We start from the raw sequence: 23,254 nt of genomic DNA, 5'->3' as shown, positions 1-23,254 counted from the left end.
TTTTCATTCAATTTTTTATAACATGTTTTTTTCATATTTTTAGTGGGTATTTTTAACTTGTTTTCGTTTCAAATTGGTTAAAAATAGATTAAGAATTCATAAAATACAAATTATTTAAATTTTGTCGAAAAAAAATGCTAAATCCAATATGAAAAAATTGTGCATTTTTGAAAATATTTGAGGTCAAACATTTCAGACAACCGTTAGAATCCATTAAAAATTATTAAAAATTATAAAAATTATTTACTGACAAAATATCACAGATTTTTTAATTTACATTCAAAACATTGTATTCGGATCACACCTAAAAAAGTGATGCAAATTCAGTGCACCGGCTGTTGAAATGGAAGACTTCCGTACTACGACAAGCACATGTTAAATTCATCGCTTCTGCGTCAATTTTGCACCACTTTCGTATCCAAAAAGAACATTTTCATTACTTTTAGGGCGACGCTTTTTTTACTGGGAGGTCAAATCTGGGGATCGGTTTATATGGAGGCTATATATAATTATGAACCAATTTTTGCATGGTTGTTAGAGACCATATACTTACACCATGTACTAAGTTTCAACAGGATCGGATGAATTTTGCTCCTTCAAGAGGCTCCGGAGGTCAAATCTGGGGATCGGTTTATATAAGGGCTATATATAATTATGGACCGATATGGACCAATTCTGGCATGGTTGTTAGAGACCATATACTAATACCACGTACCAAATTTCAACCGGATCGGATGAAATTTGCTTCTCTTGGAGGCTCCGCAAGACAAATCTGGGGATGGGTTTATATGGAGGTTATATATAATTATGGACCGATTTCGACCAATTTTTGCATGGTGTTTAGAGACCATATACCAACACCATGTACCACATTTCAGCCAGATCGGATGAAATAGGCTTCTCTTAGAGGCTCCGCAAGCCAAATCTGGGGGTCCGTTTATATGGGAGCTATACGTAAAAGTGAACCGATATGGCACATTTGCAATACCATCTGACCTATATCAACTACTTGTGCCAAGTTTCAAGTCGATAGCATGTTTCGTTCGGCAATTAGCGTGATTTCAAAAGAAGTGACAAACTTTATAACAAATCGGATTGATTTTCTACTCGATAATACCTCATTCACATTAGTCTCGAAATCTACTAAAAGTAGATTTGAAATCCATTTTTTATAAGGCAAATGACAGTTGAAATCTAGCTAAAATGGATTTTGGAGGTGTAATGTGAATGAGGTATAAAATTATTGTATTATACATTTGAAGTCTATGTCTATGTCATGGAATATCAATCATGTCTATTTCATGGAATATCAATCAATTGTCATTCCTATGGCACTTTAAATTTTAGTTTTCACATCAAAATTCTATTTAAAAAATGCCTCCTAAAAAGACCAAGAAAAACAAAGAACCAAAAGGACCACCCGAAAAAGTTTATGAATTTCTCACATTAGATGAAATAAAAGCTAGAGAACAAAAATATTCAAATCGTTTAAGTGATTTGAGAGTTTGTTTGAATTTCATAGATGGTAAGAATAGTAAAGAAATTGCATAGTCCATGTTTATCAATTCCTTGCTCTTTTCTCCTCTAGATGCCATTATACAAATTGAGGAATTAAATGAACAACAATTAATTGCTGATAAATGGCAAGAATATTTAACTTGTAATCCTTTGCCGAAACCATATCAACCACCGAATATTCGTATGTTCCTAACAAAACTTAAATTTTTTGAAGAGAAACAACCAGAGGCTAATATTGATTGGCCTTTGGCCGTAAATGAGCGTAGCATATTAACTCAGAGCATTTTTCGCAAAAATCTTACGCGAATGAATTTGAAAGAGAAATTAAAACCAGAATTTGGTATGGAATATAATGAAGATATTAACAATTGCTTAAGTGTTATACGACGTACTGAATATTTTCTTGATAATGATTTTGAGGTGGCTAAATGTTCTCCATCGATATTGCACGATATCAAAGAATTGAAATTTTCTCTACAAAAATATATTGGCGATTTTTTGGATTGTTATACATATCGTATATTATGCTCTGAAGAAGCTTATATGAAGTAAGTTTTGTGTTTGTTAATTTAATTTCATTTAGGCGCCGTAATGTCAATACATTATTCATCAGCTCTGTGGATACCATTTCAAGTGAATACTGTTTCTCTGGAGATCATTTCCAAATTCATATATGGTCGTTGAAAAATGTTCCAATACGATTCTCTCATTTGGAGTAAGTAATCCCGAACTGGTAGAAAACTCCAAAAAACACAGAAAAAAATATTACCAAACTTTTTCGAGGTAAAATTTTAATCGATTAAAAAAAAATATATTCAATTAAAATTGTAATTGGTTCAACAACAATTTTAATTGAAACAAAAATCAATCACAAAAATTATTTAATTGGAACAATAATTTTTTTTAATTGACTATTGTGACTGATACACAGAAAAAATATTTTTTTTGTTTAATCACAAAATTAAGTAATCCAATTAATTTTTAATTGAAAGATCTTCAATTAATTGATACTATTAATTTATGTGATTGGTTTTTGTTTTAAATGAAAAAAATATTAAATTATTTTTTTAATTGGAAAGTTTGCTGTGTACACACAAAAAAAAAATTGATTCAAAAATGTTCCAATACGATTCTCTCATTTGGAGTAAGTAGGGACCATAATAACCATAATCACGAATTGGTATAAAATACGAAAAGCACAGAAACAATATATTACCATTTTCGAATTAAAATTTAAAATGATTTTAAAAAAATATTCAATTAAAATTATAATTGGTTCAACAAAATATATAATTGTAACACAAATCAATCACAAAAACTAATTGTATAAATTAATTTTAAACTAGAAGTTATTACAATATTTTATTCGAGCTTATTGGACATTGAACCAGCCTGCATTGATATCAGGCTAACATAAAAATAAATTAATTTTTTTATTTGGAACAACAACTTTTCTAATGGACTATGGTGACTGATACACAGTAAAAAGTAATTTCTTGTGTTGAATTACAAAATAAATGATCCATATAATTTTTAATTGAAAGATCTTCAATTAATTGATACTACTATTTTATGTGATTGATTTTCGTTTTAATTAAAAAAAATTATTAATTTTTTAATTGTAAAATTTCCTGTGTACACAAAAAAAATCTCATTCAATCAGGAAATTAATTGATCCCATAATTAATTTCATGGAAATATCTTCAATGACGAAAATGATAGTATTTATTGATTTCATCGATTCAATCGATTCAATTAAAAATTTAATAGATGTTGATTGCAAAATTCAATTTTTTAATAAAAATATAATAGTTAAGAAAATAATTGGAAATTACTTTCTTAACGGAATTAGCGTTTTTGGTTTGATTAAAAAATTGATAGTGTGAAATAAATTTTTGGGTAAAAATGAAAAAAACCCCATCACTTTTTATACCCTCCACCATAGGACGGGGGTATATTAACTTTGTCATTCCGTTTGTAACACATCGAAATATTGCTCTAAGACCCCATAAAGTATATATATTCTGGGTCGTGGTGAAATTCTGTGACGATCTAAGCATGTCCGTCCGTCCGTCCGACCGTCCGTCAGTTGAAATCACGCTAACTTCCGAACGAAACAAGCTATCGACTCGAAACTTGGCACATGTAGTTGTTATTGATGTAGGTCCGATGGTATTGCAACTGGGCCATATCGGTCCACTTTTACGTATAGACCCCATATAAACGGACCCCCAGATTTGGCTTGTAGATCCTCTAAGAGAAGCAAATTTCATCCGAACCGGCTGAGATTTGGTACATGGTGTTAGTATATGGTCTCTAACAACCACGCCAAAAGTGGTCCACATCGGTCTATAATTATATATAGCCCCCATATAAACCGATACCCAGATTTGGCTTGCGGATCCTCTAAGAGAAGCAAATTTCATCCGATCCGGCTGAAATTTGGTACATGGTGTTAGTATATGGTCTCTAACAACTATGCAAAAATTGGTCCACATCGGTCGATAATTATATATAGCCCCCATATAAACCGATCACCAGATTTGACCTCTGGAGCCTCTTGGAAGACCAAAATTCATCTGATTCAGTTGAAATTTGGTACGTGATGTTAGTATATGTTACCCAACAACCATGCAGGAATTGGTTCATTTCAGTCCATAATTATATATAGCCCCCATATAAACCGATCCCCAGATTTGACCTCCGGTGCTTTTTGGAGAAGCAAAATTCATCCGATCTGGTTGAAATTTGGTACGTGGTGGTAGTATATGATATTTAACAGACATGCCGAAAGTGGTCCATATCAATCCATAATCATATATGGCCCCCATATAAACCGATCCCGAGATTTGGTTTGGAGCTTCTTGGAGGAGCAAATTTCATCCGAGTCAGTTGAAATTTGGTACATTGTGCTAGTATATGGCCGTTAACAACCATGCCTAACTAGGTCCATATCGGTCTTCAGTTATATATAGCCCTCAGATAAATCGATCCCCAATCACAAAAAAATTGGTCCATATCAAGTTCATAATTATACATAGCCCCCATATAAGCGACCCCCATATTTCAATTCGGGCTCTCTAAGTACCGTGCAAAATTCCATATCGATTCGTAATTATTTGTAGACTTACCTAGACATACCTTTTTGTGTAATATATACCACGTATGGACTAACTGACAATTTAGAAAACGATGTTAAGAAGTTTTAAGATACCTTGCCATCGGTAAGTGTTACCACAACCCAAGTAATTCGATTGTGGATGACAGTCTTTCGTAGAAGTTTCTACGCAGTCCATGGCAGAGGGTACATAAGATTCGGCCTGGCCGAACTTACTTGTTTTAACTGACTTAGTCTTCCGAGTTTGATGAGAAAGTTAATTGCATCAATTAATTTATTAATTGAAAATTTTTTTCAAATTCAATTAACTTGAAATATTTTGGTGATATTTTTTTCTGTGTACTATCATTTCTGTGATTGAAGACATTTTAATTAAAAATTAAAAATGGATGAATTAATTTCGTGATTGAAGACAAAAACTATTTTTATTGTAAAGGTCTCATTCATGTTTCTCTTCTTCTTCACATTCCTATTAAATAATCAAAATAATCTTTAGTGAACCTCGATTGGTAGCCGATTTGCATAACATCAACATTCGTCTCCACATTCCCTCCACAATGCTCTATGAAAATTTTGCCATACGTGCCATTCACATGGATTTTGATCATGTCAGTGAAAAGGCTAAAAGTTCTTCCCATGTAATTGTTCCAGCTGTTAATCTCAATGCTGGAATTCAAGATTTACATGAATGTCTTATCAATGAATGGTTAATGCAATTGGAAATACAAGGCCGAATACGAGAAGAAATGGTTCAAAAACGTCTTGAATATGAAGAAAAATTACGAGAATATGAAGAAGAGCAAACGAAAAAGGGTAAAGAGAATAAAATGGCCAAAGACGAGGGAACGAAAAGTGGCAAAAAGGGGAAAGCCATGAAAATGGTAAAACCAGGCAAGGAACCTCCAATAATTGATGCTGACATATTTCCAGATATCTATGAGGATTTCTTGGAGGAAGAACAAAAACAATATGAAAATTTTATTAATCAAATTTATAATCCCGATTTGTTGGATTTGGATAGTGATGAGGTAGGCATTTGTAAAAGACTAGAGTTACTATTCCAATATTACAAGGGAAAAATATTACTAAACAATTTTTCAGTTACAATTTTAATTGTAGTTGAAAAAATTTTAATTACCAAATTATTTCATTCAATTATTCGACAGAAGAAAGAAATGAATTGCAACAATTAATTGGCATTGGTGATTAATATTATCATTTACATGGTTTAACTCTTCCCGTAGTAATTAGTACAGAGTTATAATAAAAATCGAAAACTTCCGCAGCGACCTTGCCACACATGGTAGGGTTAAGCAATTTCAATTTAAACTCACATTAAAATTATGTATGCACAGTATGGCTGATATGTATTTCTACCAACTTTAGGTTTCTATAATTTCTAAACCGCTTGTATGACCACTGACAGATTTATTCCAGTGACAGTTGGAATCCAACCTGTGGCAATGGCTAGCATGCCTCGCATACATACATATATTCTGAGACACATATCATTGAGCTAAACATAGAATTGGGCAGCACTCATTGACATGAGAGAAGTTCACAACTTTTGGTATCACAATGGAGTGAGCCGAAACTAAGGGTCTGGCCACTATACCTAACCGAAACAGAGATAGTCCATTTTATTCTTCAATAGCTTACAAAAGCATTTTGATCTATTGCATTAAAAAATAAAGCGTGATTGTGTAATTGCCTTATATGGGCGTGGAACACCGCAAGCGACTATAGCATTGAAATGTGAATAAAACTTTTGTTTCTTGTAACGTTTTTGGTTATCATGATATTGGCAGGGTTGCATTGAGAGGCCACAATGGCAACACGTATTTAGAAATGAGCTTGAACTGAAGTTCCAACAAGTATATATGGCCGTAAGTTCGGCCAGGCCGAATCTTATGTACCCTCCACCATGGATTGCGTAGAAACTTCTACGAAAGACTGTTATCCACAATCGAATTACTTGGGTTTGGTATCTTAAAACTTCTTAACATCGTTTTCTAAATTATGAGTTAGTCCATACGTGGTATATATTAGGCAAAAAAGGTATGTGTAGGTAAATCTACAAATAATAACGAATCGATATGGAATTTTGCACGGTACATAGATAGCCAGAATTGAAATATGGGGATCGCTTATATGTGGGCTATATACAATTATGAACTTGATACGGACCAATTTTTGTGTGATTGGGGATCGATTTATCTGAGCGCTATGTATAACAATAGACCTATGTGGACCTAGTTAGGCATGGTTGGTAACGGCCATATACTAGCACAATGTACCAAATTTCAACTGACTCGGATGAAATTTGTCCTCCAGGAGGCTCCAAAACCAAATCTCGGGATCGGTTTATATGGGGGCTATATATGATTATGGACTGATATGGACAACTTTTGTCATGGTTGTTAATATCATATACTAACACCACGTACCAAATTTCAACCAGATCAAATGAATTTTACTTCTCCAAAAGGCACCGGAGGTCAAATCTGTGGATCGGTTTATATGGGGGCTATATATAATTACTGATATGAACCAATTCCTGCATGGTTGTTCGATACCATATACTAACATCACGTACCAAATTTCAACCGAATCGGATGAATTTTGCTCTTCCAAGGGGGTCCGGAGGTCAAATCTGGGGATCGGTTTATATGGGGGCTATATATAATTATGTACCGATGTGGACCAATTTTTGCATGGTCATTAGAGACCATATACTAACACCATTTACTAAATTTCAGCCGGATCGGATGAAATTTGCTTCTCTTAGAGGCTCCGCAAGCCAAATCGGAGGATCGGTTTATATGGGAGCTATATATAATTATTAACCGATGTGGACCAATTTTTGCGTGGTTGTTAGAGACCATATACTAACACCATGTACTAAATTTCAGCCGGATAGGATGAAATTTGCTTCTCTTAGAGGCTCCGAAAGCCAAATCGGGGAATCGGTTTATATGGGGGCTCTATATAATTATGATCCGATTTCAACATATTTTTGCATGGGTGTTTGAGGCCGTATATTAAAACCACGTACCAAATTTCAACCGAATCGGATGAATTTTTCTCTTCCAAGGGACTCCGGACTTCAAATCTGGGGATCGGTTTATATGGGGGCTGTATATAATTATGGACCGATTTCGACCAATTTTTGCATGGGTATTTGAGGCCATATATTAACACCACGTGCCAAATTTCAACTGAATCAGATGAATTTTGGTCTTCCAGGAAGCTCCGGAGGTCAAATCTGGTGATCGGTTTATATGGGGGCTATATATAATTATGCACCGATGTGGACCAATTTTTGCATGGTAATTAGAGACCATATACTAACACCACGTACTATATTTCAGCCGGATCGGATGAAATTTGCTTCTCTTAGAGGCTCCAAAAGCCATATCGGGGGATCGGTTTATATGGGGGCTATATATAATTATGAACCGATGTGGACGAATTTTGCATGGTTGTTAGAGACCATTTACTAACACTATGTACCAAATTTCAGCCGGATCGGATGAAATTTGCTTCTCTTAGAGAGTCCGCAAGCCAAATTTGGGGGTCCGTTTATATGGGGGTTATACATAAAAGTGGACCGATCTGGCTCATTTGCAATACCATCCGACCTACATCACTAACAACTACTTGTGCCAAGTTTCAAGTCGATAGCTTGTTTCGTTCGGATTTCAACAGACGGACGGACGGACGGACGGACGGACATGCTCAGATCGACTCAGAATTTCACCACCACCCAGAATATATACTTTAGACCAATATTTCGATGTGTTACAAACGGAATGACAAAGTTAGTATACCCCCATCCTATGGTGGAGAGTATAAAAAGGGCAAGAGCTCACCGATGCACAAATAAAGTTAAAGATCCCAGTAGTGGCTTCGCTTGCACAGATGTGGCCTGTTACCGAATCTGGTTCTCTGCGATGAAAAATTGAGCAGTTAGTGAACAAACAAAAGTATCGAGTTTACTTGCCTAGAAGTCCAGTTTAAAATTAACACCTTCGATTAGCCAACAAAACTCAAGCGTCGCCGATGGTAATCGTGTAAGCCGCTGTACCATCTAATGGGCGCTCAGCGACCGTGGGTCAAATTCAATTTCAAATATTGTCGGGGAAATGTCCTAAAGATAGTATTAAAGCCCTGGGCACACAAACATTTCGGCCGAAGCAGGATTCTGCACTTAGCAGTTGTCAACCAAAAATGGCTTAAAAAGGAATTTCCTCGCTTCATTTCTAACGCACAATGGACACCAAAATCTATGGATTATAGTCCGTTGGTCTTTAGGAGCTTGGAGAGTAAAGTAGGCATTAAAAATATTAAAGTGTCGATCATCTCAAGACGGCTACGGGAATGGGCCAAACTATTGCGGAGCTAATTTCGTGCAGCGTGTTAGGCTTTGTTCATGGACATCAAGCTGGAGTTTATTCGCATAATTTCTAACGTACAGTGGTCAAAAAAAATCTCCAGATCTCAATCCGAAGGTCTTTGCGCCTGAGATTGGCACTAAACAAAACAAAGGGTCGATAATCCCAATACGTCACTTCACTGGGAAGAATAGCTTAAAAAGCCGTTTGCTCGCTTCATTTCTAACGCACAATGGCCACTTAAATCCCCGGATCTCAATCCGATGGACTTTTGCGCCTGCGGCATTTTGAAGAGTGAGATTGGCACTAAACAGAACAAAGGGTCGATAATCCCAATATGTCACTTCACTGGGAAGAATAGCTTAAAAAGTAGTTTCATCGCTTCATTCCTAACACACAATGGTCACTTAAATCTCCGGATCTCAATCCGATTGACTTTTGCGCCTGCGGCATTTTGAAGAGTAAAGTAGTTACCAAAAAATACAACTGTGTCGACGGGAATGGGCCAAAATACCGCAAACCCTCTTTCATGCAACATGAGATGGCATTGTTCATAGACATTTCAATAGGACTAAGAAGTTTCCTCGCTTCATTTCCAACGCACAATGACCACATAAATCTCCGAATCTCCGGATCTCAATCCGAGGGACTTCTCCGACTGGGACATTTTATAGAGTAAGATTGTCACTAAAAAAACTACCAAAGTGTCGATCATCTCAAAACGCCGCTTCACAGGGAATAGGCCAAAATAACGCACAGCCACTTTCGTGGAGCGTGTGATGGCCTTTTCGGCCATTGGAAAGCCATAATTCGTGCCAAAGGTAGCTAATTCTAGCATAATCTAAACTAATTCTAATATTTGACGTTATTAGCGACATATCTTGACTGTCTTTAGGTCTTATATGCCAATGGAAAAAACATACGAGAATTTCTCTTACCAAACTGCACAATCTCTACCACCAAAGTACTTCATTTTTTCATATGACTTCAACCCATTAACCTTATTTTTCCTTCTAAATATTAGTACACTAATACAACAACAAAGAGGCATTTCCGAATTCAGATGATTGGTCAAGGTTAGGTTAGGTTAGGTATAGTGCCCAATATTTCAGGCTCACTTAGACTTAGACAGCGTTCCACATTGCATTGAAACCACATAGAGAAGCCTTGAAACACTCAGATATGTCACCATCACTGAAAACATTTTTAGTGTTTGGCCGAAACTGGGTTTGAACCCACAAACTTGTGTTTGCAAGGCGGGCATGCTAAACACTGCACAATGGTTGCTCCTGGATGGGTAAAAATGAATAAATTGGCATCTTGCATTTCTTTTTCCAATCGCCTCATCTTCTTTGTACAAACTCCTACAGAATTATAATAATAGGATCGTAAGAAACAGCTTGCATTGATATCAGACCATCATGAAAACACTTAATGGGATCACCTAATTTAATAAAACAATTCTGTGCACTAATCGTTTTTTTTTTCTTTATGAATATTCATAGATTAATTTAAAAAAGTTCTTCATCTTGGGTGGTATCTATCAATTGGAGTATGTCACTAAGCCCCCTCATACGGACTTTGATTTCAATGGCTTTAATATGACTTGGCATCATAATGGTACCAATTTAAAGATCGAAAAAGATTTATATATACCCTCTATACCTCGATTTCTATCGAAGAGATCAACTCGTCTTATGAGTTCAGTAAATCTTTTACGTTCATCAGAGCCACTTAAAGATTCCACAGATCCTGAATGTCCTTGGTTTGTAATGACTGTAAAATTACCTGAGTATCTATGCTATTGGGGTGAACCGATAGCATGTCACTATGAAATAACTGAAAAAGTGCTGCCACAGGAAAAAAAGGAACCTCCAATAGTAGGCTTGGAGTTAACAAGGAAATCCCAGCCTTTAAGTATCTCTATAGCTTCACCTACCAAAGATATTGAAGTGCAACATTTCTCTCCAGATTCTTTGGGGATTAAGCCGTCAATTCATGATAACTCTCTTGCAAGGAATATACCACGACGTATTGGTGCTTCATCAGGATTTTCTCAAGGAAACTTTTTCCAATCTGCTCTGTCGTTACGCATAAGCCTAACTGATGGTCAAATTCCAAGAAGACCTCGTAGTTCTGATGGGACATTGAATATACAAGATTTCCAGTTATCACCATTGTTGAACAAAGATCAAATTCGCCATTTAGAAAGGCATTGTCTGCCTCGTATAATCTCCTCATTTAAATTTCCTAATGAAATAAAAGAAGAACTTGTAGAGGCCTCTCGTACGAAACCAAAGACTAAAGCAGGTCTTCTGTTACGTAAGCAAGCAGAAAGTCATGATATTGGCGATGGAATTTTGAATCGAGCTTTAGCCTATAATGATTTTCAAAATAATCCTGAACGTGTATTTGCTTTATATTCTCCGCATGAACTTATACGCATCATAGGTCAATTACAGGACGACGAAGACAATGCAATTGGCGAAAATTTTGAACCCGAATCGTTTTTGGAACTGATGCGTCTTTTAAATTCCATTAAACATCAATATAAACTAAGAGTTCGTAAAATTTTAGATTTAAAACCATTCAAATCCAAAATGAAATGGCAAAATAAACGTTTGAAGCAATTCTTTAAGAAATATGATCGAAAATTTATCCAATCCTCAATTAGTATGGACAAAAATGCTGGTAGAACAAAACGGTTGATTTCGAAAAGTAAATCGGATGATGTAAAATATTCATTGGCGAAAGATAGTAAACGTGATTTGCAAAACGAGGGTAATAAAATTCAAATTGTGGAACCATCAATATCCGAGGATACATCATATGATTCTAGTATAGAGTCTACTGAAGATTTTAGTGGGATTAAGAAGACTCAAATTGTAACCTATTCCCATTGGACTACGAAACATATACTAAAATCGGAGTTTAATCGGGAGAAACATACTATGGTTATACAAACGGATCGTTTGGGTAAGATTTGAGGGGTAAAATTTATCATAGACATTTTTGGTTTTCAAAAGTTATTATAATTCGCAATAGAAAGTTTGGCCTTCTTTGTAAAAAGAAGTGGCTTAAAAAGTGTCACTCTATCATCTCGCTAAGAGTACAAGTGAATTACACCAAATGACCATGCAAATGTTACGGCAGGTATAATTGGTCATGTACTACCATAGTGACAAATTTCCTAACAGTATCATTTCAATCAAAATTGGTATAATAACTTTAAAAAGGTGGCATAAAAAGTTTCAATCTATCTGGTTAGGAGAAAGGCCGAATTTAGGCAAATTGTATTCCTTTAGTAGATGTGTTATGCATTATAAAGGATGAAATTGTTGCTCTTAGAAGCTCTGCAAGCCAAATCGGGGGATCGGTTTATATGGGGGCTATATATAATTATGGACCGATATGGACCAATTTTTGCATGGTTTTTAGAGACCATATAATAACACCATGTACCAAATTTCAGCCGGATCGGAGGAAATTTGCTTCTCTTAGAGGCCTCGCAAGCCAAATTTGGGGGTCCGTTTATATGGGGGCTATACGTAAAAGTGGACCGATATGGCCCATTTGCAATACCATCCGACCTACATCAATAACAACTACCTGTGCCAAGTTTCAAGTCGATAGCTTGTTTCGTTCGGAAGTTAGCGTGATTTCAACAGACGGACGGACGGACATGCTCAGATCGACTCAGAATTTCACCACGACCCAGAATATATATACTTTATGGGGTCTTAGAGCAATATTTCGATGTGTTACAAACGGAATGACAAAGTTAATATACCCCCCTATGGTGGAGGGTACAAAAAAAACACATGAACTATTCATAGTATCTATTCGATAATGAGAATAATAATTAATTGTTGTTTAACCAATCACTGTCATTTCCCGACCACTATGTCCTTCTTCATTGGACGTACCCTGTGGGTATTTTTCATATTATTTGTCCAGTTGTCATGTCATTAATTTTCATAAATTGCAAAAATTTCCCCTCGATAATTTTACAAAGTGCTGCAAAATACATATTTCCGTTCATCCGCTGCTACTCAGTACTTGGCTACTTTAAAAAGGGCACTAAAAGGGCAGCGAAAGGTCTGACCGAAGTTTAACACAAGAATACTATTCACTCGACATCAATATTGTCAAAAATTACTGTAGAAATATATCTGAACTCAGCACAATTTCAAATGATTGTGTTTGAAATTAGTTTGGGTGAACAATTGTCCAACCTTTGAGAAATATTTGATTTCAACTATCTTTCAAAGAATAATGTATGAAATCATTTCGATGTACTTGTTTTCTTAGATGCAGCATTAAATCTAATTCGATATCAACATGAAAAATAAATTCCAATTAGATACCCACGATGGACAAGTTGTCAACAATGATGTTGCTTATTTTTGCAAGCTATTTATGTACATTTCCCAGAATTCAGCCCTAAGGAGGTCTATATAAATACATTTTGGGTCCTTTTACCAACCACCCACGCTACCCTAATGGGTATTCTCTTTTTGTAAGTCATTATTGTTATTGCTCTAATAGTAGCCAATATTATTATGGTTGTTGTTGCTGTTGTCATGTCTAGTGGTATTGTGTATGTTATTTGTTACTATAGTTGTTGATACTTTTGTTATTACTGATATTTTGGTATTGCTTCGCTCTCTCTCTCTCTCGTTTGCGTTTTGACATCCATATAAAAAAATATTCAGATGTAATAAATCGAAGTAAAATAAGTGAGTGAAAATAAAAATAGTGTAGTACAGTTAGAGACTTTGAATTACATATGAGCGCCTGAAAATATGCAAATATATCAGTGGGAATTTTTAGATGTAGTCAAGCGGTCTACTACAGGGTTGATAAATTTGACACTTTTGTAAAGGGTGATTTGTTAAGAGCTTGATAACTTTTTAAAAAAAAAAAACGCATAAAATTTGCAAAATCTCATCGGTTCTTTATTTGAAACGTTAGATTGGTCCATGACATTTACTTTTTGAAGATAATTTCATTTAAATGTTGACCGCGGCTGCGTCTTAGGTGGTCCATTCGGAAAGTCCAATTTTGGGCAACTTTTTCGAGCATTTCGGCCGGAATAGCCCGAATTTCTTCGGAAATGTTGTCTTCCAAAGCTGGAATAGTTGCTGGCTTATTTCTGTAGACTTTAGACTTGACGTAGCCCCACAAAAAATAGTCTAAAGGCGTCAAATCGCATGATCTTGGTGGCCAACTTACCGGTCCATTTCTTGAGATGAATTGTTCTCCGAAGTTTTCCCTCAAAATGGCCATAGAATCGCGAGCTGTGTGGCATGTAGCGCCATCTTGTTGAAACCACATGTCAACCAAGTTCAGTTCTTCCATTTTTGGCAACAAAAAGTTTGTTAGCATCGAACGATAGCGATCGCCATTCACCGTAACGTTGCGTCCAACAGCATCTTTGAAAAAATACGGTCCAATGATTCCACCAGCGTACAAACCACACCAAACAGTGCATTTTTCGGGATGCATGGGCAGTTCTTGAACGGCTTCTGGTTGCTCTTCACTCCAAATGCGGCAATTTTGCTTATTTACGTAGCCATTCAACCAGAAATGAGCCTCATCGCTGAACAAAATTTGTCGATAAAAAAGCGGATTTTCTGCCACTGATTTTGGTAATAAAATTCAATGATTTGCAAGCGTTGCTCCTTAGTAAGTCTATTCATGATGAAATGTCAAAGCATACTGAGCATCTTTCTCTTTGACACCATGTCTGAAATCCCACGTGATCTGTCAAATACTAATTCATGAAAATCCTAACCTCAAAAGAATCACCCTTTACGTCTGCTAGCAATCCTTTTTCTGGGAACATTTTGTACAAAGATAACCCGATCGTTTTAAAAAGGTGGCATAAAAAGTCTCACTACAGCTCGTTAAGTGAAAGCACAAATTAAAGCATTATAAATTGCTTTTTATACCCAGCACCATAGAATAGTGACGATGGTATAATAAGTTTGTCATTCCGTTTGCAACACATCGAAATATTGATTTCCGTCTATATAAAGTATATATATTCTTGATCAGGGAGAAATTCTAAGACGATATAAGCATGTCCGTCTGTCTGTTGTAATCACGTTACAGCCTTCAATAATGGCGCTATCGTCCTGAAATTTGGCACAGATTCGTCTTTTGTTTGCAAGCAGGTCAAGTTCGAAGATGTGCTATATCGGTCCAAGTTTTCATATAGTCCCCATTTAAACCGACCTCCCGATTTGGGTTCTTGGTCTTATAAAAATTGTAGTTTTTATCCAATTTGCCTGCAATTGGAGGTATTTTAGGACCATCAAAAAGTGTACCGAAAACGGTGCCTATTGGTCCATTTTTTGGTATAGCCCCCATATGGACCGATTTCCCGATTTTGCTTCTTGGGCGCCTATGTTTTGATATAGCCCCCACATAGACCGATCTCCCGATTTTACTTCTGGCCTTCTAGAATCCGTAGTTTTTATCCAATGTGCCTCAAATTTGGAATCTAGAGGTATTCTAGGACCATAAAGACGTATGTCGAAAATGGTGAGTACCGGTCCATGTTTTGATATAAAGGGTGATACGGTCAAAATTTGGTCAATATAAGTATTTCTTTCAATTTTGCATTTAAAAAACCTGAACACCCCTTATTTTGAAGGTGTGTGTGTAGAATGTTGCTCCTATTTTGATTTTGGAATTCACTCTTCAGTTGTCAAAATGAATGACGAAAATCCGAGCTACTCGCACGCAAAGCTGGCAAAATCGCTAAAAGTTGCCAAATCAAATCGAAAACCGGAAGCCGCTGAGACGACAAAGAGAGTTGCCGGTAGTTTCAAGCGAAACCCTAACCTCTCTCTCCGAGATGCCGCAAATAAGCTGGGTGTATCGTCTACAACCGTGAATCGAGCCAAAAAACGAGCCGGACTATCGACTTACAAGAAGGTAGTGACTCCAAATCGCGATGATAAACAAAATACGACGGCCAAAGCGCGATCCCGGAGGCTGTACACGACGATGCTGACGAAGTTTCACTGCGTGGTAATGGACGACGAAACCTACGTCAAAGCCGACTACAAGCAGCTTCCGGGACAGGAGTTTTATACGGCAAAAGGAAGGGGAAAAGTAGCAGATATTTTCAAGCACATAAAACTGTCAAAGTTCGCAAAGAAATATCTGGTTTGGCAAGCCATCTGTACCTGTGGCTTGAAAAGCAGCATTTTCATATCTTCCGGGACTGTCAACCAAGAAATTTACGTGAAAGAGTGTTTGAATAAACGTCTGCTGCCTTTCCTGAAGAAACACGGTTGTTCCGTACTGTTTTGGCCGGATTTGGCATCTTGCCATTACGGTAAAAAGGCCATGGAGTGGTACGCCGCCAACAACGTGCAGGTGGTTCCCAAGGACAAGAACCCTCCCAACACGCCAGAGCTCCGCCCAATTGAGAAATACTGGGCTATTGTCAAGCGGAAACTAAAGAAGACCAAAAAACTGCTAAGGACGAGCAGCAGTTCAAGGCAAACTGGCTTTCTGCGGCGAAGAAGGTGGACAAGGTGGCTGTACAAAATCTGATGGCAGGTGTCAAGCGTGAGGCCCGGTAATTCAGATTTGGAAAAGCGAAAGCCTAACTAAATATTTTCCTGAATTTTGTACTAATTGAACTTGAAAAAGAAATTTAATTTGATTTTTTAAACAAACGATTTCACCGATTTACACGCGTTTTCCCTTGACCAAATTTTAACCGTATCACCCTTTACAACAACGACAACTATTGCCCTATATTTCGTCCTAGATATGTCCCAACCCATCATTTGAAAAGCATACTGTCTAAGATTAGGGTAGGTATGAGTATAGTGGCAGCCAGTTTATTTTGGATTTATCATCGAGCCCGATTCTTTGTTTAGCTTAATGGCTGCCTCCGTTAGGATCAGTCCATTAGGATATATAATTCAGTCCATTGCAGTACAATTGTGGCGAACTACTCTCTTAGAAATTTAGTGGAAAATTTGCAACTTTTTTAAATTAAAAAAAAAAAATTAAATTAAAATGTTATCGCTGTCTTAACTTTGAGCACGATTTTCTTCTCAAAGCATAGTGTTATCAAGTGGACAATTGTGGCGTCTGAAAATAGGCAGAGAAATTATCTTGGATAAATCGGGATTTCGCCCGAATGATTGGTCAAGGATTGATCTTCTATGAAATGGAGATAAAATAATTTCTGGGTTGGTATAAATCTAATTTACCTATTATTATTACAATTTTAATACGAGCTAATTTTAATACGTGTCCATGACGAGACCAGTTAACCGATGTCGGTTATGGACACCCTACTCCACACCCCGTTAAATATAAAACTTCAAGTGAGTTTTGGCAGAAATATCAAAATTTCATTCTCTCCCTTTCTGTCTCTCTCTCATCAATGAGTGTTACCCAAATTCATTCTCTCCCTTTCTGTCTCTCTCATCAATGAGTGTTACCCAAATTCTATATTAATGGCGTGTCAGGTTATATGTGAAACGACTTTGCATAGCTCTGAAAAAATCATTTGAAGAATAAATTATAAAGAGAACTTTTCAACTTTGCAGAATTTTAAAAATTTAAGTCTTTCCAATTTGGAAAAATCCAAATATTAAAAAAAAACGAACTTGTCAAAGGTGGACTTCCATTCGGCAAGTTGAAAAGTCGAAAGCAAATTTATTCAAACTTTGGAAAAATTGAAAAAAGTCACCAGTTTAGTAATTAAAACTATTCCAAATTTTCTTAGGTTCCATTGGTTTTGCCTTCAAACGCTACGAACATTTACCTTTCAAATATTGGAGTTTGGAGCCAAGTGAAGAGAAGTAAGGATTGTTCATGTATTCTCTGTAAATTAAAACTTCAATTCGATCTTTTCTATAGTCCAGACAATGAAATTGTCTTTACCCTGGAAACACAATATGTTCGTTGTGTTCTCTATTGCACAGCGAATGGTATACGAGGCCATGTTACTGAGCCTACGAAGAGATTTGTACGTAATCCCAAAATGTATTTGAAAATTGAAAAACCCATAAAAGATTACAAGGAATTTAAGAAAATGTTCAAGGACAATTATTTGAATATATTTGCGGAGCATGATGCCTGCTATTACATTGAAAATGGTTTGTATAAAAGAAGGATCGTTAAAGGACATACCCTTTGAAGAGATTCGATTTGACCACCACCCACAAAAAACTTTTCTTTTCTCTGAAATAAAATCTGAGACAGATTAAATTTTCAAATCAAAGTCCTACGACACAATCATTTTTTATGATTTTCTGAAATAAACAAATGAAGAAATTTCTTCTTCATGCAAAAACAAATTGTTGGAGTCAATAATTTCTTTGATTACAATGAAAATCACTTTTATTTATAATTACAAATACCAAAAAATGTACGGCAAAAAATCTCACCCCACGTCAGATCTACACTAAAGACTATGGAAATTCCACTTAGCCAGCAATGAAACATGTGTATGGTCAAGCTTGTGGAGATTGGTATCTGTCATTTTCTTTTCAATAACTTAATAACACCAATACCTTAGTCTACATTTCCAATAATCTCATATTAAAATTATAATAATATATAATAGATAATCACGTCTGTCTTAAATTTCCTTTCGGAGAAAAGAAATAATAGTTCTCTACATATACACAAGGTTATTTTCTTTAAGTATTCTCTAATCTCCTTAGGTTACTTTTCGGAAAAGCATTTGGCCACAGAAATACATACCTACTCTTGTATGGCCATTCATAGTACTCAAATGAAATTCAATTTTTCCCAATGGAATCGTCTGGCTAAACGACGTGATATCGTATTGAAATTTATCCAAATGAAAGATCTAGCAGAAAATATGGTAGAGGTTCGCATTACTCCTGAAGAGGCATTTTTCGTTGAAATTTCTGAGTTGTGTTCAGATGATTTGGATGTCATCAAATTAGATTATGCCTTAACATGGCGTAATATTGGAGTAGGTGGTGTTTTATTGAATTTATGGCCCTAAGCAATTTAATTTTATTTAATTTAATTTGTTTTCCTAGAGTTATACGGATTTGCATCATTTGATATGTTCTATGTATCCGGCTGCCACTGAAATGAGATGTCGAAATCCAAAATTAATTTGCTGTATACGAGATTTACTTAATGAAATAAGACCTCTAAGTTATTCGTAAAATAGGTTGAACTTGCTGCAGATTTAATAAATATATATTCTATCGAAACAAGTAAACCCTCGAAAATGCTGAAAATAGAAAATAGGAGGCGTATACACTAAAAGTGAGAAGTTTTCGACAAATCTTTCTATAGAAATACAATTTTGACAAAATTTTCTATAAAAATAAAATTTTGACAAAGTTTTTGATAGAAAAAAAATTGAAAAAATTATCGATGGAAGCAAAATTTTGACAAAATTTTCTATAAAAATAAAATGTTAACAAAATAATCTATAAAAATAAAATTTTAACAAAATTTTCGATAGAAATATAATATTGCAATAAAATTTCTATAGGAATGAAATTTTGAACAAATATTCGATAGGAATAAAATTTTGACAACATTTTGGATAGAAATAAAATGTTCTATAGAAATAAAATATTGACAAAATTTTCTTTAGAAATACAATGTTGAAAAAATGCCTATAGAATTAAAATGTTTAACAAATATTAGATAGAAATAAAAGATTGACAAAATTTTGGATTGTAATAAAATTTTGAAAAAATTTTCGATAGAAATAAAATTTTGACAAAATTTTCGATAGAAATAAAATTTTGACAAAATTTTCGAAAGAAAAAAAATTTTCGATAGAAATGAAATTTTGAGAAAATTTTCTACAGAAAAAAATTGTAAAATTTTCTATAGAAATAAAATTTTGAAAATACTTTGTATAGAAATAAAATTTTGACAAAATTTTCTATAAAAATAAAATTTTGTCTAAATTTTCGATAAGAATAAAATTTTGACAAAATTTTCTATAGAAATAAAATTTTGACAAAATTTTCTATAGAAGTAAAATATTGACAAATTTTTTGATAGAAATAAAATTTTTACAAAATTATCGATAGAAATAAAATTTTAACAATGTTTTCTATAAAAATAAAATTTTGACAACATTTGCTATAAAAATAAAATTTTGACAATATTTCTGATAGAAATGAAATTTGGGCACAATTTTCTTTAAAATAAAATTTTGGCAGAAATAAAAATTTGACAAAATTTTCGATAGAAATAAAATTTTTACAAAAAAATTCGATAGAAATTAAATTTTGACAACATTTTTGATAGAAATAAAATTTTCTATAGAAATGAAATTTGGACACAATTTTCTTTAAAATAAAATTTTGACAGAAAAAAAAATTTTGACAAAATTTTCAATAGAAATAAAATTTTTACAAAATTTTCGATAGAAATAAAATTTTTACAAAAAAATTCGATAGAAAAAAATTTTAACAACATTTTTGATAGAAATAAAATTTTCTATAGAAATGTAATTTGACAAAATTTTCTTTAGAAATAAAATATTGAAAAAAAACTTCTATAGAAATAAAATTTTGAAAAAATATTCGATAGAAATTAAATTTTGACAAACTTTTTGATAGAAATAAAATTTTGACAAAATTTTCGATAGAAATAAAATTTTGACAAAAATTCGATAGAAATAAAATTTTGACAACATTTTTGATAGAAATAAAATTTTCTATAGAAATAAAATTTGAAAAAATTTTCTTTAGAAATAAAATATTGAAAAAAACTTCTACAGAAAAAAAAAATTTGAAAAAATATTCGATAGAAAAAATAAATTTTGACAAAATTTTTGATAGAAAAAAAATTGATAACATTTTCTTAAGAGAAAAAATTCAGAGAAAATTTTCTATAGAAATAAATTGTTGACAAAATTTTCAGTAGAAATAAAATTGTGACAACATTTTCTATAGAAATAAAACTAGCCAATATTCTATAGAAATAAAATTTTAACAATATTTTCTATAGAAATAAAAGTTAGACAAAACTTTCGATAGAAATAAAATTTTGACAAAATTTTCTATAGAAATAAAATGTTGACGAAAATTTCTATAAAAATAAAATATTGACAACATCTTCTATAGAAATAAAATGTATACACAATTCCCTACAGAAATAAAATTTTGACAAAACTTTCTATAGAAATAAAATTTTGACAAAATGTTCTGTACAAATAAAGTTTTGCCAACATTTTCTATAGGAATAAAAGTTCTGACGAAATTTTCGATATAAATAAAATTTTAAGAAAATTTTCTATAGAAATAAATTGGTGACAAAATTTTCTATAGAAATAAAATTTCTACAAAATTTTCTATAAATTTTGAGAAAATTTTCTTAGAAATAAAATTTTGAGAAATTTTTCTATTGAAATAAAACTTTGACAAAATTTTCTACAGAAATAAAACTAGCCAATATTCTATATAAATAAAATTGTGACAAAATTTTCGATAGAAATAAAATTTTGACAAAATTTTCAGTAGTAATAAAATTTTAACAAAATATTCTAAGAAATAAAATGTTGAAAAAATTTTCTATAGAAACAAAATGTTGACGAAAATTTCTATAAAAATAAAATGTTGACAAAAATTTTTTTATGTTATTTCTCGTAGTTACATCTTATGTTCCAAACATTTCGAAAATTTTCTAAAATTTAGAGAGGGACACCTCTTCATTTATAAATTACGAGTAATAAACCCCCCCCCCCCCCTAAGAAATAAAATTTTGACAAAATATTCCATAGAACTAATATTTTGACAAAATGTTCTATAGAAATAAAATTTTGCCAAAATTTTCTATAGGAACAAAACTTATGACGAAATTTTCGATAGAAATAAAATTTCGACAAAATCTTCTATAGAAATAAAATTTCTACAAAATTTTCTATTGGAATACAATTTTGAGAAAATTTTCTATAGAAATAAAATTTTGAGAAATTTTTCTATTGAAATAAAACTTTGACAAAATTTTCTATAGAAATAAAACTAGCCAATATTCTATAGAAGCAAAATTTTGACAAAATTTTCAGTAGAAATAAAATTTTGACAAAATTTTCAGTAGAAATAAAATTTTGACAAAACTTGCGATAGAAAAAATTTTAAGAAAATAAAAGTTGGACAAACAAAAAAATAAAAACAAAATTTTCGATAGAAATAAAATTTTTACAAAGTTTTCAATAGAAATATATTTTTGACAAATTTTTTCTATAGAAATAAAATTTTAACAAAATATTCTATAGAAATAAAATGTTGACAAAATTTTCTATAGAAATAAAATTTTGAGAAAATTTTCGATAGAAATAAAAATTTGACAAAATTTTCTATATTATCATTATCATGGTTATTTTAATAAATAATTAATTAATTAATAAAATTTCTAAAAAAATTTCTATAGAAATAAAATTTCATAATAATAAATTACATAAAAAAGGTCGAAGAAAATCAAAGAAAACAAGAAATAAAATTTCTACAAAATTTTCTATATCAATAAAATTTTGAGAAAAATTTCTATGAGAAAAAATTTCTAAGGAAATAAAGTTTTGCCAAATTTTCTATAGAAATAAACAAATTTGACAAAATATTCTTTAAATCCAATATTTCCGTGTTGTCGGTAATAGGAGACTAACAACAAAAAATTTGTCATGAAATTCCAAATAAATTTTTTTATGGTTGGTAGATAGTTGCTTGGACCAAAATTTTAGTGGGCAAAGATTTCTAGATGGTTCAAAATAAAAAATGAGTCAGTAGAACAATGTGTACAATTTTCTATAATTTTAATAATTTTACCATTATCATAGTCATCACCACCAGTGCCCTGGTTCTCAAGCAAATCGCTAGACATCCAATTTACATTCGCTATTATGTGCTTGCAATGAAATATCAGATTTTCTCATAATTTTTTAGCGAATTAATTAAAACCAGAATCCATTAAAACTTTTCTTATACCAATCATCCGTCCAACCAGCCGTCCAGTCATTTCACTAATCTAATTTACAACAAATAGAAGACCAAAAAGAGAAAGCAACAACAAGCAAAAAAAATCATTTCAAAAACACTGCCATCCACAAAAGTAATCTACGAGTCATCATCATGATATTGGGTCCTCCCTAGAAGTTGGCAAAAATCTCAAAATGTTTTAAAAAATTCATAATAGTTTCTGTAGCACTCACAACGTTTAGTTTTCCATTAAAACTTTG

General features: G+C 33.2%; 1 protein-coding gene across 2 annotated transcripts; it reads left to right on the top strand.

The window, feature by feature from the left end:
- Window positions 1-1,312: 1,312 nt before the first annotated feature.
- On the top strand, window positions 1,313-19,273 carry LOC142222650 (uncharacterized). 2 transcript variants are annotated; one of them, XM_075292898.1, is made up of 9 exons: window positions 1,313-1,525; window positions 1,589-2,066; window positions 2,132-2,233; window positions 5,133-5,664; window positions 10,536-12,006; window positions 17,795-17,870; window positions 17,929-18,167; window positions 18,738-19,015; window positions 19,086-19,273. In XM_075292898.1, exons 1-9 carry the CDS (start codon window positions 1,375-1,377, stop codon window positions 19,215-19,217), a joined length of 3,459 nt encoding a protein of 1,152 aa, XP_075149013.1. In that variant the 5' UTR covers window positions 1,313-1,374; the 3' UTR covers window positions 19,218-19,273. The 2 variants fall into 2 exon arrangements, with proteins under 2 accessions (XP_075149013.1, XP_075149014.1); XM_075292899.1 differs by having other exon boundaries at window positions 18,738-19,019.
- Window positions 19,274-23,254: the final 3,981 nt, after the last annotated feature.

The sequence above is a fragment of the Haematobia irritans genome, chromosome 1 (assembly GCF_050003625.1).
Source record: "Haematobia irritans isolate KBUSLIRL chromosome 1, ASM5000362v1, whole genome shotgun sequence".
In the NCBI taxonomy this organism is placed as follows: domain Eukaryota; kingdom Metazoa; phylum Arthropoda; class Insecta; order Diptera; family Muscidae; genus Haematobia; species Haematobia irritans.
The sequence above is the reverse complement of the archived record's forward strand: the minus strand, read 5'-3'. Positions and strand labels throughout refer to the sequence as shown.

What these genes read in the sequence shown, in the direction of transcription:
- LOC142222650 (XM_075292898.1), top strand. Translation starts at nt 1,375, where the DNA reads ATGCCTCCTAAAAAGACCAAGAAAAACAAAGAACCAAAAGGACCACCC. An exon ending in TTGTTTGAATTTCATAGATG is followed by an intron (nt 1,526 to 1,588) that starts GTAAGAATAGTA and finishes TTTCTCCTCTAG; the next exon opens with ATGCCATTATACAAATTGAG. An exon ending in TGGATTTGGATAGTGATGAG is followed by an intron (nt 5,665 to 10,535) that starts GTAGGCATTTGT and finishes GAATATTCATAG; the next exon opens with ATTAATTTAAAAAAGTTCTT.